The sequence below is a fragment of the Sciurus vulgaris genome, assembly GCF_902686455.1.
Source record: "Sciurus vulgaris genome assembly, chromosome: 6".
Classification (NCBI taxonomy): Eukaryota; Metazoa; Chordata; class Mammalia; order Rodentia; family Sciuridae; genus Sciurus; species Sciurus vulgaris.
Genome location: NC_136466.1, coordinates 117676736 through 117690815, shown reverse-complemented (window position 1 = coordinate 117690815; position 14080 = coordinate 117676736). Strand labels below are relative to the sequence as shown.

General features: G+C 32.3%; 1 protein-coding gene and 1 pseudogene across 10 annotated transcripts in view; one reads left to right on the top strand and one right to left on the bottom strand.

The window, feature by feature from the left end:
• The window catches only part of LOC306664130 (high mobility group protein B1-like), a 642241-nt pseudogene that overhangs the window by 408223 nt on the left and 219938 nt on the right, over nt 1-14080 (bottom strand). The window lies entirely within an intron of this gene.
• Nucleotides 1-14080, top strand: part of ERBIN (erbb2 interacting protein) — a 135143-nt gene that overhangs the window by 67304 nt on the left and 53759 nt on the right. For all 9 annotated transcript variants that reach the window (XM_079144831.1, XM_079144832.1, XM_079144835.1 and 6 more), the window contains 5 exons: nt 3646-3724; nt 5248-5337; nt 6446-6502; nt 11327-11390; nt 13806-13880. In XM_079144831.1, the coding sequence (XP_079000957.1) occupies nt 3646-3724; nt 5248-5337; nt 6446-6502; nt 11327-11390; nt 13806-13880 (365 nt within the window). The remainder of the gene's footprint in view (nt 1-3645; nt 3725-5247; nt 5338-6445; nt 6503-11326; nt 11391-13805; nt 13881-14080) is intronic.

Here is a 14080-nt window from a genome sequence, read left to right as displayed (position 1 = left end):
ATTTAAAAGTACTATGTGGAATTAAGAAGGTGAGCAAATTAGAGATACAGATTTAGAATCAAGCAGCGAACATGGTAGAAATTGAAGTCAAAGCTCGCAATTTGCATAAATATTTTAAAGCTTCTGATTTAGGGGAAAACTGTTACTCTACCTAAAAGCTAGTGGTGATTTATAGTTAGTTAATTTCATCGGCATTGGTTGATTACTTTTTGTAAACTATGTGTTATGGAATAAAGTACTTTAAAATATGAAAAATATACAGTATTCATTTGTATATGAAGATGATAGAAACATTAATTTTCATTACAAAATACTAAACTAATAAATACATTTTTAGTGATTATAATATTACAGGTTGAGCATCCCTACTCTGAAATTTGTATTTGAAGTGTTCCAAAATCTGTCTTTTTTTTTTTTAATGAGTTCCAACATAATACCATGAGTGGAAAATTCCACTCCTGACTTAATGTGATGGATTGCAGTAAAAGCATACGAAATTTTAAAAAATATTATCTGAAATTACCTTCAGGCTATAGATAAAAGGTACATGTGAAGCACAAATGAATTTCATATATATACTGGTTCACTTTCCATGCAAATATTCCAAAATCTGGGGGGCGGGAGGCTGAAATCCAAAGGATTTTTAGGGTAAGTGATGCTCAACCTGTACTTATTCTGACAGGTTCTTAGATGTTGGAAATACAGAGATAAGTAAGATAAAAGGGACCACTACATTTACAACTTACTGTTTTTGAGAGATTGAAATTCTTGGTTTTTTAATACTATTTCAAATTATATATATGTTTTGTTTGTCCAAACACAAAGAAAAACAACATAATTGTTCTAATTTTGAGACTGTGACTTTCTCCTTAAAAACTTGTATTTTATATGTAAAATCATAATTGTTCATTGAATTCAAATAAAAAATTAATATGTTAACCATTGCATCTGGTTAATTTTTTTTATATTATTGTGGGAACATTCACCATTTTAGCATTTTCAAATTTATGCATTTTGGTGCACTTTTGTTTCATCATCACCGCTGTATAGTTCTAGAGTGTTGTTGTCATCTTAGAAGGAATTCCTGGACCCACTAACCAGTCACTCCCCATTCCAGTTTCTCTCAGTACCTTGTAACCATTTATTTGCTTTATGTCTATAAGGATTTGTTTATTGTGAATATTTCATATGAATTGAATCATGTATACTACATGACCTTATTTTGTATGACTGCTTTCTCCTCACATAGTATTTTCAAGATGCATTTATGTCGTACCATGTATTGATATTTCATAAGATATACCACATTTCATTTATTCATTCTCTTTATCCATTCATTTGTTGATGGACATTGGATTATTTCTATTTTTGGCTATTGCAAATAATTCTATCAGCATTCATGTACAAGTTTTTGTTGGAACATGTTTTTAATTTTCTTCGGTGCACAGGAGTAGAATTCCTGGGTCATAGGGTAATTCTATGTTTAAAATTTTTAGGAGCCTAAAAACCATTTTCCACAGCCATTTTCTGTTCCTATCACAGTGTTTGTAGTTCCCAATTTTTCCACGTTCTTATCAGTGCTTGTTCATTTCACATAACTGTATTTAGTTGTCAGGTCTCTTAGGCCTTCTCTCCTCTTGAGTGGTTTCTAACACCTTCTGTGTTTCTTTTGAAGATTACTAGCCATTTTTAAAATAGAAGTTCTCTTAATTTGGATTTGTTTGATGCTTGGTTATGTTTAAATGTAGGTTTTATGTTTTTGGCAAGTATACATTGTTTCTCAGGGCATTTCAGACAAGTTGCCATGTGATAATTGATGTTAACTGGTGATGCTGACTTTGAAAAATGTTAAGGTGGTACCTGTCAGATTCAATCAATTTTTCCTTTTATAATTGATAAGGGCTGGGGATATATCTCAGTTGGTAAAGTGCTTGCCTTGCAAGCACAAGACCCTGGGTTCAATCCCCAGCACCACAAGGGGAAAAAAAAAAAAAAAAAGAGTACAATTGATAAGTATCTTGTAGAAAGAATCTTTGAGACCACAATAGTGTCCTATTTATTTATTTATTTTTTCACACTAATTTTGGCATCCATTGGTGAGGGGTTTTGTTCTGTTTTATTTTATTTATTTATTTAATTATTTTTATTTTTTTTTGTGTGTGTGGTGCTGGAGATTGAAGCCAGGGCTTTGTGCATGCAAAGTAAGCAAACACTGTACCAACTGAGCTGTATCCCCAGCCCCTCCTCTGGTTTGTTTTTGGTACTGTTGGCGATTAAACCCAGGACCTTGCACCACATGCTAAGCATACACACTGTCACTGAGCTAAACACCCAGCCTATTGATGAGTTTTGATTGAAGCAGTTATTACTGTGGTTTGTTAGCTGGTGATTTTGCATCATTCATTTTTCATCACCTGAAACTCTATACATGGCATTATGGTAAGCTTGCTTAGAATTATCTAGTGATGATAAAGTTGAAATAGTCCTAAACTTAAAAGGGTGACAACCCTGTTGGATAATCATATTATGTTCATGGAGGAATGAATCTTTTTTAATTAACAGGCAATACAAAATTTATATTTGAAATTTTAAAAAAGTTATTAATTAGCATTTCTCTGGTAAAGATTAGAACAGTGAGTGCTGTTTAAAGTTTTCTGTGGACTAGTGCTAGTTTACCAGTTATTTGTTACTGTATTTTTGCTGTGATAACTTTAGGAAATGAGTAGGTGCCTAGAATCTTTTACCAAAATTTGGCATCATAATACTTATATCATATTTTGCAAATGTATTGGTCTATAACAGAGTGGGAATTTTTAAAAACTTACTTACCTCTGACTTATAAAACATTTGGTCTGAAGGATACTCCAAGGGTTAGGGATGTAGCTCAGTGGCAGAGTGTCTTCCTAGCATGCATGAGGCCCTGAGTTCAATCTGTAGTACTACCCCCGACTTCCCCCAAAAAAATTGTAAGTAGAAGCCTACTGTAAAGATGAAATGTTGAGTAGATCTCTTAAAATACACATCATAGTGCTCAGAAATCATTATGTTCCTTAAGCACTTATATTGAGTGTGCTAATGGATTATGTGAAGGAAAAAGACTTAAGAAAAGAGAGGAATGTTAAAAAGAGAAAAAGAAGATAGATGCAGGAAAGAGAAATGTGTTATTGTTATATGTGGACAGTATTGCCTTCAGGCATATCTGTGGGCATATGTGAGAGATTTTTCAACTCCCATCTGCAGTTTTGTTTTCAGCTTTGTTTATGTATACGAGGGGCCAGTTCAGTCTGGATCCTAGTGTTTAAAAAGCTATCCTTTATGTGAGAAAAACAGAAAGAATGTTAAATGTTGTGCATTTTGTGTCCTTATCACATAGAGAAGGTACTAATTTTCAGTAGTGCAAAGAGAAGGAAAGGAAGGAAAATCAATTTAAGTAATTAGCAGTTATATAGAGGCCAAGGAAGGAAAGATGAACTAGAAAAGAGAAATTGTGGAGGTAGTTCTATTTGGTTCTCATTGGTGGTGTCAGTTTGTCAAGTTCCTGCTTAGTTGGCAAGTTATTCCCAGAATCTGCAAGGTATATGTTAATTATTATTGTTTTGGTCTTTGTAGTACATTGTTTTAATTTGATTATTATTTGTCTTTTAGGAATACAAGAGTTTCCAGAAAATATAAAAAATTGTAAAGTTTTGACTGTTGTGGAGGCCAGTGTAAACCCAATTTCTAAGTAAGTTATTCTCAGTTGAATTATGTGGTTTTTAAAAAAAAAAAAAACAACAACTTTGAAGCACTAGTGGAATATTACTTTATATATTTTAATGCAAAATTTATGTCACTCTTAAAGCTATACAAAGGTAAAGTTTTAGAATAAAAATGAAACTTTTAAACAGTCTTTCTATATTTAATATTATGGATGTAAATTTGTTATAAATTTGAGATCAAAAAGATAATACAAGTATTTTTAATTCAGATCTCACAGATCAGAAATGAGATTAGAATCTGCCAGGTTTCCTCACTTTTTATACAGTGCCTTCTTTGGAATCAGATGTGTGACACACTCAAACTTGTGAAAATAATAAAAGAAACTAAAGGTCAAGAAGGCAAAATAACAAACGAAACAAAATCTGTGTGATTGGTTGTGATGTATACCAGAGGTTATAAATGTACTTTTATGATGGTAATGACTGTAAACAAAGTTTTCCTAACTCCAAAGTTGGTAAGTTTTACAAAAATGGAATAGTGAAGGTAGAAATGGACTGAATCATAGCTTAGTATATATAGCTAAGCTGAAAGTTGAAACCAGCTTTCATGTACTATCTTACTGTATTTCTTGGAAAGGTTTTCTGAACACAGTTACTTCACTTGGCATGTGAGGTAACAGAAAAATAAGATAAGTCAAAGTCTGCTGTGTCTTAATGCATAAGGATTTTATACTTGTTAAAATCCATGGCAAACACATAAAGAAGGACATATATACTCTTCATATGAAAATAATACTCTGGCATCAAGTTCTACATCTGTATCCTGTTTCATAAGCAAGAAGAAATAGCAAGTAATACATGTAGATTCTTACATGGCCTTAAAACACTCAGCTTTTTATATTATTTTTTATTTGCTCATGGAATTCTAAGCCTTAATTATTTAGGGGCTAAAAGTTGACAATCAAAATAATCTAAACCAGTGGTTTCCACTGGAGTCTGTTTTTACCCCAGGGAACATTTGGCAATTTTTGGAGACATTTTTGATTTTCACTGTGGGGGTTGGGGTGTGCACACACATGCTCACTATTGGCATCTAGTTGGTAGAGTCCAGGGGTCACACTTAAACATCCTACAGTGTACAAGGCAGCTTTCTCACAATAAAGAATTGTTCTGCTCAAATTGTCTCTGCCTAGGTTTTGAAACACCTTTAGTGCTTTGACTTGATGTTAGATAAGGTGAATTTGAAGGGTACCTGCTGTTTTCATGGTTATGTCTATATTTCTTTGTGTTATGGCTCATTCTTGGTTAACTTGGTGCAGATTTTATGTTACAGAGACAAATATTACCTCACTTTCTCTTACCAAAGAGATGAAGTTACAAACATTGAAGTGGACATAGTATTACAAAAGTCTAATCTTAATTTGAGGGTCACTAATAATAGTAAAGAGGTGATATTTTCTGTTGAGAAAACAGCTTTATTAGACAGATTCTTGTGCAGGCTGAAATTGTATATATGAAATTAATTTAAATTCTGATATATTTTATATAGGCTCCCTGATGGATTTTCTCAGCTGTTAAACTTAACCCAGTTATATCTGAATGATGCTTTCCTTGAATTTTTGCCAGCTAATTTTGGCAGGTAAATTATAGTTTCTTTTAAAAAACATTTATTGTTAGCTTTCGTTGTTTACAAAACTATAAGGTACTTTAGTAATAGCATGTTATAGTTTCATAGGCTCTTCTTTTATAATTATTTCCAAGTATTGATTTTTTTTTTCAGTACTGAGGATTAGACCCCTTCCCCTTTTTATTTTTTATTTTCAGACAGAGTCTCAGTAAGTTGTCAAGGCTGATCTAGAATAGGCAATCTTCTTGTTTTAATGTCTTGAGTACCAGACTTGTCATTTTTATAGTTTCTTTGAATCTTGTTATTTCACTTCAAATTTATTTTCAGTGAGAGTTTAAAATTAAAAAAAAAATGGTTTTTAAGGTGGTAAAAAACAAAGTTTTCATAGGGATAGTATGTGTATATTCGTGATACTGAATGCTATATTCTTGGTATTTATTAACATAAAAACTTTTGCTATTTCCTTTGAATCAAAATTTTTGAGAAAACTGTTTCTGGTTTACCAGTATGTGTTTACTTATATCTCTCTGCACCATCCCCCAAGTCCCTGAGTAATTTTCTTAAAACAGATGAATTAAATAGTAGGTATCAAGTTATTGCATTTAAATTAATTACTGGAGAAAGTGTTAGCAAACTAAACATTAATTTTGTGGTTATCTTTTGTCTAAAACAGTATACTTTTTAGATTCCTCTTCTGTATCTGGCATTTGCATCTTTTAATCTGCTAATTTTCCCCATTTTTTAGTGAATTGGATATTGCTTGAATTGTCAGCAGATTTCTCCTCCTTCATGTCCTTATGGATCCCTTATTTATCTCTTCTCAGAGCTATACTCTAGAGTTGCATTATTGTTCTTAAATAAACAGTTTTGTGGATATTTTTAGTGGAAGGCATGGAATATGCTCTAGGATTATTTACTTAGGGAAATCACTGTGTCCCTTTGAGGATATCTAAAAGCCTTTTCCCCCATTCCGAATAGTATTTTTTTATTCCCTATAATATTTTATGTTATTCCACACATAGTAATTATGCAGTTAATGTGGGTAGTTTTAAACTCTTCAGATATGGTATTATTATTAAATTTTTTGTTGTAGATACTTGACTTGTTCTTTGTTTTGCAGATTAACTAAACTTCAGATATTAGAACTTAGAGAAAACCAGTTAAAAATGTTGCCTAAGTAAGTAAAGGTGCTTTCCTTTTAAAAATTCAATTTCAAATTTTAATCCATATGCCCCTAAGAAGAGTTAGATATTTATTATCTAAAATGAGTGCAAATAAAAAAAAAAAGTAAATTTTGAGTGCAAGTTATTTTTAAAGACCTATATTTGTGGTGATTGTATTTTTATAATTCCTGATGTTAAGTTTCAAAATATGTCTGTTGGTGATTTCATAGCTCTCTGAGGCATAATCTTTTGTGTAATACAAAAGTCAAATAATAAGTTTGTAAGAAAAGAAAAATTAAGTTTGTAAAGTCAACCAGAGTCCTAAATAGAGATCCAAGTTCTTACACTAGAGCCCATACATATCACTCATTAAGAGAGATCTGTATGGTCTTCATTGAAGCCTGATAACTGTAAAACTTGACTGTCTGACCTTCTCATCTGTTTAAATGAGAAATTGGGTGATTGATTCTCTTACTGTAAGCTAACATCAAGAAGAGTTGGCAGTGTAAGAGCAAATGTGAAGATAAAACTATTTTTAAAATTCTCAAAATGCACTGTATTCTTTGTTGATTTATTTAAAAAAATGTCTTAAAACACCTAGAATACATTGCTATATATATCATATAAGGCTTGGCAAGCTACAGTTCATGATTAATTATGGCCCATTGTCCATAATTGCAAATAAAGTTTCATTGGAACATAGCCACATTCATTAATTTACTTATTACCTCTGGCTGATTTTGCTCTTTAGTGGTATAGTTCAATAGTTGTGACAAAGACCTTATCACAGAGCCTAAAATATTTACTATCTGGTCTTTTATAGAAAAAAAATTCTTAATTATTATTAAAATAAGATCATTAAGACTTAATTATTACTTTTTGAGGAGCAAAACATCTTCAGTTACCCCAGGAGTTATTTGTTCTGTACTCAGCTTTGATGGCATCATATTTATATCTGTTAGAGTATTTGCCACATCATTTTTTTTTTTCATAAAGGAATAGTATTTATATTAAGCAATTTTGCCATTTTTTTTATTGTAAACAAATGGGATACATGTTGTTTCTCTGTTTGTAGATGGTGTAAAGGCATACCATTTGTGTAATCATAAATTTACATAGGGTAATGTTGTTTGATTCATTTTGTTATTTTTTCCCTTCCCCCCACCCTCCCACCCCTCTTTTCCCTCTATACAGTCCTTCCTTCCTCCATTCTTGCCCTCCTCCCTAACCCTAACTCTAACCCTAATATTTGTTTTTATATATGTGCCTTTCTTCTTCCCTGACCAACATGTAAATGTGCATGTGTGTCTTTTCCCCACATGATTATAAGTTGAGGACAGAGTTCATGTCTAGTTTTTTTTTTCTTTTTCCCCAAATGATAGTTTGTTTTAGATATTTGTTCAGTGAATGAATGACGTTTCTATTGATGGTTGTGAATGTAAATTAAAGTAAGCATTACCATATTAAATTTTTAAAAGTCTATGATTTTACCAGTTTGGTACTGGCTTAGCTCAAAACTTGACTGGTTTCTAAGAGACCTGAATAACAGTATATAAATTGTTTACTGTTATATCTAAACCTATAATTAATGTGCATTATTAGTCAGCTTTCTGTCACTGTGACAAAATACCTGAGATAAACAACTTATAAGGAGGAAAGGTTTATTTTGGTTCAGGTTTCAGAAGTTTTAATGCATTATTTGGTCTCATGGGTTTTGGGCCTGTGGTGAGGTAACACATTGTGGTGAGAGTGCATGGTGGAACAAAGCTTCTCACTTCATGGTGTCTGGGAAGCAGAGAGAAAATAGAATGAGGTCAGGGTTCCAGCATCTTCTTGTGGCTTATACCCATAATCCCAGCTACTTGGGAAGCTGAGGTATGCTATGACAAGTTCAAGGCTAGCCTGGGCAACTTAGTGAGACCTTGCTTGTCTCAAACAAACAACAAAAGACAGGGCTAGATACAGCTCAGTGGTAATGCTTGTGTAGCATTTGTGAGGCCCTGAGTTGGACATAACTGTATGCCCAACAGCATGCCACCAATAACCTGACTTCCTTCTACCAGGCCCACCTCTTAAAGGTTCCACTACCTCCCACTTGTGCTGCAGGCTAAGGACCAAGCCTTCAACAGGTGGGCCTTTAGGGGACATTTAAGATCCAAACACTTATGGTCTGATACCATAGGTAATTCACTGATTTTAACTCCTTTTAGATATTCAGATCAGGCTCTATCAATAAACTTGATGATATAATTCTGTCTTCCTTTATAAGATTTATGATTAAAACCTTTGAGACCTCAAAAAATATAAAGCTATAGTTTTAAATATTAGGAAAGTCACATGCATTCAGATTGTATGTCTGGACATTTTTATGATTAGAATTTTAACAACAGGAAGACCTATAGTTTAAATATGTTGTTAAGTGCAAATTAATTACTGCTTAAAGAATTTGTGAGCACTCTGCCAGAAACACAAAAACTTAACGTTCTTCCTGTGAGACAGGAGAGAAGGTAAAATGAGATAAAAACAATGAATTTTAAATATAGATGACAGGAAATTTGGGGGATACTATTTCCATTTCCTCCTTGAATTAGTAAGCCAGATCTTATTCTAAAATGAAATTTTATTTCTGAGATAGATAGATAGATAGATAGATTCTTATGTTCATTCATACATACAATGAATGGATTGAGCCCAAGACTTTGCAGACTAAAGCAAGCAGTACCACTGAGCTCTAACTGACTCTCTGGGGTTTTTTTGTTCGTTTTTTTGATGATGCTGGAGATTGAACCCAGGGCTTCATGCTTGCTAAGCAAATTCTGTACTATTAAGCCACATCCCCAGCCCCTGACTTTCTGTTTTTATTGTTGGTAGTGGTGTTGTGTTTGTTTGTTTTGAGACAGGCAAGGTCTCACTGTGCTGTTGAGGCTGGCCTTGAACTTGTGATTGCCTGCCTTAGCCTTCCAAGTAACTGGGATTACACAAAGTGCTATGCCAGCCATTTACCAGTATTAACTACAGAGATTTGAGGTGGAGATACTTTTTTGTTGTTGCAGTTTATTTTCTCTTTATTGTTACATATCTGTATCATTCACATTTTCCTAAAGGTTTCTTAAAAATTTTGTTTTAGTTGTAGGTGAACACAATACCTTTATTTTATTTATTTAATTTATTTCATCTGAGGATCAAACCCAGTGCCTCATATGTGCTAGGCAAGCATTCTACACTGAGCCACAACCCCAGCCCCTCCTAAATGTTTTAAAACTTAATTTTTCTTAGATATTGTCTGTAAGTCAGTTTTTCAAATGCACTGACTTCATTTTTATACCCCTTCTGAAACTATTTGCTTTATTTTTACAAATTGCCTCCATTATTGTTATGTGTTCAGTTGCTGCACATGAATTTTCTCTTGTCATAATAATGACAAAACAAGAAATGGATGATTTTGTTTTGTTCTTTGAATATTCCTCCCTCCTCACAGCCTTCTTTTTTTCCTCTCTCAAAAACTCTACCTGAAATAGTAATTTGAACATACAAGCTTAATATCATAGCATGTAATTTTATACATATGGAGAAAATTCCTGGAAATTCTTTTGCTTTTTTATGCTTTTCCCCTTGCTACAGCTTACTTCTAGCTCTTCTGAACCAGGGATATGAATATGGAAAATAGTGCTATAGTACCTTAGAATAGGAATTCAGTAAATCTAAGTTAAAGAAGCTTTGAGAAAATTTGGCATTTTGGGATGAATTGAATTAAAGGGGCAATGATGATGAAATAAAGGTTGGAGAAAAAACTTCATTCTAGGCCATAACATAAATTATGATGTAGATTCTTACATTTTTCAAATTAAAAAGCTGAAACAATATTCAAACTAATTTTTAACATTGATTTTTATTTGTTAAATGTTGAGAGGAAAATATTTTGTTGTTTTGTCATAATGTAAGATGCCTTTGTGCTTTAAATGAAATTCATTTCTAAAATGTTAGCATATGACGGTATAGTACTAATGATAGCAGAAATATCGTTATGTTGTTTTGTCATGTTCTACAGAGTCATTAATGTGAAGCTGCTTATGGGTAGTTTGGAGCATCTCCATATATTAAGTAATGGGTTTTTCTAAAAATAGCAATTTAAGAGCATAAATACACATTTGAATTAATTTGTCGTTACTTTCAAAAGGGACCTTTGTGGAAGGTAATATAAAAGTAAACAGTTTATTTCATCACAAAACCAGCATGGACATTTTTCTAACTTTTAGTTGGTGAGAAGTGTTGTAAAGTGGGAAGTTAAAAATGGTATATTATTGCTTTAAAATAATCTATTAACTCTAAAATTCAAAACCTATATTTTGAATTTTATTGGATTTAGCTTGAACATGTGAGGAACAATATATTATTCTTAGCATTTTGAAAACTAATTTTCAGAGTTATAGTTACCTGAAAGTTTTAAGAAAAAGACTTGTTGAAATTACTTTTAGTGAATGAATATGTATTTACCAAATATTCATTGACACACACACACATACACAATATGAAAATCTGTTCTGTTAAAAAATGAAATGAAAACCCATTATTCATTTTCTGACCTGTGACTTTAAGTTCATTGTAGTTGCTTCTTAATTGAAATTAAGACTTAAGAGAAGCCAAAATTAGAGAATAATCAGTAAATTCGTTTTATCTAGGAAATACTGACTTACATTGTTTTAGAAAATTAACATTTTTGTCAACGTATGAAAGCCTGTGCTTCCTTACGTTAGCACGTGTTGACTCTGAAATTTGAAATCATCCATGTAATTTGATATTTTTGTATAGTTAATTCTTTATTACTCCATTGTGAATAGAACCATGAATAGACTGACCCAGCTGGAAAGACTGGATTTGGGAAGTAATGAATTCACAGAAGTGGTAAGTTCTCAGTAATCTCATTCTCTGTAAGCCTTATATGTGATCAAGGGTAAAATGTGAAAATTCAAGTATTTCCCTTAAAAATTGAATTAAGGTATACATTTTTTGAGGTATAAGATATGAAAATTCTGCAGGGTGTGTGTGTGGCATAACTTGTAATCCCAGTAACTTGAGGCTGAGGCAGGAGGATCAGTTAGCAAGACTGTGTCTCAAAAAAATGAAAGGGCTGGTGATATAGCTCAGTGGTAGTGCTTACCTAGCATATGCAGGGTCCTGGTTTCAGTCCGCAGTCCAGAAGGCGGGGTATAGGAAGATAAATATGGACGTTCTTAACCTGAACTTTCCAGATACATAGATAAGTCTGAAAAAAGTCTAAAATATGAAATTAATGAGAGGTCCATGGGAAAGATAGCCAAAAGTTTTTAGCATAGGAAGCAAAAAATTTAAGAAATAAAAAAAAATCATTCTCAAATACAGCAGCAGTAATGTAGTTTTGAGTCAAAAATAATTTCCCTCAGGTGTTACTTATGAATTTGGTTAGTGATAAGATACTTCTCTATAGTTTTGCATAAAGGTTCTAAAGGGGAAGTTATTGAATGAAACAGTTTATTATTTTTGAGTTTGTATTGAGAACTGTCAGTTGTGTTTGTGCTTTGTATGCTAAGTATACTGTGATGCTGAATCTAAAAGAAAAGGAGTGGGTCTTTGCAATTTTTCTATTTAGTTTTCAAAAATGCCTCAGAAAATAAGCTAGATTTCTTTTTTAAAAGAAATTCATCAAGCTTAATATAATTGTTAAAATTTTTAAATTACGTTCATGAGTTTGTTCAAAATTGTGTTGACTTTCAAACGATAGTTTTTTTTTAAATTTTTTTAATGTTTTAGTTGTAGGTGGAGAAAATACCTTTTGTTTTCTTTCTTTTTTTTTTTTTTTCCATTTGGTGCTGAGGATCAAACTCAGGGCCTCACACACTGCAGCAAGCGCTCTACCACTCAGCCACAACCCCAGCCCCTCAAATGATAGTTTTAAGAACAAGAATTTCTCAGTACTGTGTGTTCTGTGCCCTATGAATATTATGGATAGCTTATTATGTATTTCACCTGTGTCCAGTGAAGGACCATATTGATTTGAGATACCTTCTATTTTATTTAAAATACTTTCTTATATTTTTTGTTATGTTCTAACTGAAAATGATTCCTTATGGATTTCACCGTGGGGAGTTTTTCCTCCCTGTGGGAGGAAAAATATACTGTTTCCTAAATTATTTACTGTGCCCTTATTTGTTGTTTTTTAATGTATTAATTAGTTTCCATATTAACTACATAAAATTCTCAATTGTTTATTTTATGAATCCAGTTAGCTTTCAAAATCATTCATTTTTGTTCCATTTTGATCTTTCACCATTATACTTTTTTAAAAAACTTACTAATGGAATTGTAACAGTTAAGCACAAAAGGAAATTTTGTTTAATCCAAGATATATCTAGAATTCTTATCTATATATGCTAACAATAAGTCAGACGATGTGACTTTTTTATGTATGACTCACATTATTATAGTGATTAGATATGATGGTACTCTTTGCTGTCACTTGGTCGTTTATTGCACCTGGCTTTGTGGGGTGACAGAAGCATTCTAGTCTTAAAACTCCAATGCCCAAGAGCAAATTTTCCTTGAATACTAAGGTCCACAACAACCCTTAGAATTAGTTTTAGGTCTTTAACACTGTTATAAGCAGTTTTTTTTACCATGTAATTAAAATTTTCCACTAGGAGTTTAAGTAGCAGAATTTTCTATTTTTGTCATGTGGTTATGCCTTTGCTTATTCACCTTTCCCTTACTGAATTTTTTTTTTTTAAGATGTATAGTGCCTTTTTTCTCCCTCATATTAATGTCATAAGAAACAACATCTTTGTGATTTTCCTCAGATTTTCTAAAAGGCTTATCTTTTTATTGATAATGAATGAGAAATTCTTTTTATTATATACTTCCAGGCAGTGGATCCTTTTTTTTTTTTTTTTCCCTCTTTAGGTGCTGGTGATTGATCTCAGGGTCTTACCCTCACATGCTAAGCAGGTGCTCTACTGCTGAGCTGTACTCCCAGGCCCCCTATTTTTATTTCTTTATTAGCTGTGTAGATACTTTGCTCTATTGTGTAATCCAAAACTTTAAATGAATTTTATGTAATCTACTTTCATGGAATATCTATTGAAATTTCCCTTTAATATTGCTATTGTAGTAACTGTAATGCAGTGGAATGGCTCACATCTTGGCTGTGCTTCTCTCCTGCACCCAACTTTTTCCCCTTATATTTAATGTTTTGAAACTGAAGGTTACATTAGATATTCTCAGGGCTTCTTTTGTCAGATAAAGACATTCCTTAAATTAATTGGATTTTTCCTTCTATCCAAACAGCCTGAAGTACTTGAGCAACTAAGTGGATTGAAAGAATTTTGGATGGATGGTAATAGACTTACTTTTATTCCAGGGGTATGTAAATGAAATTTTGAACAGCTTCACTAATTGCTGTTGCTTTTTTGCAGTATTTGAAATGTGCATTTTAAAATTACTTTTAGTTAAAAATGGATTATTTTAATTCTTTATTAAACAGAAACAAATCACACTTTTTCTTACTGTGAGCACATTCTTGATTAAAATATGTAAATTCTTATAGCAAACTTCTGTAACTT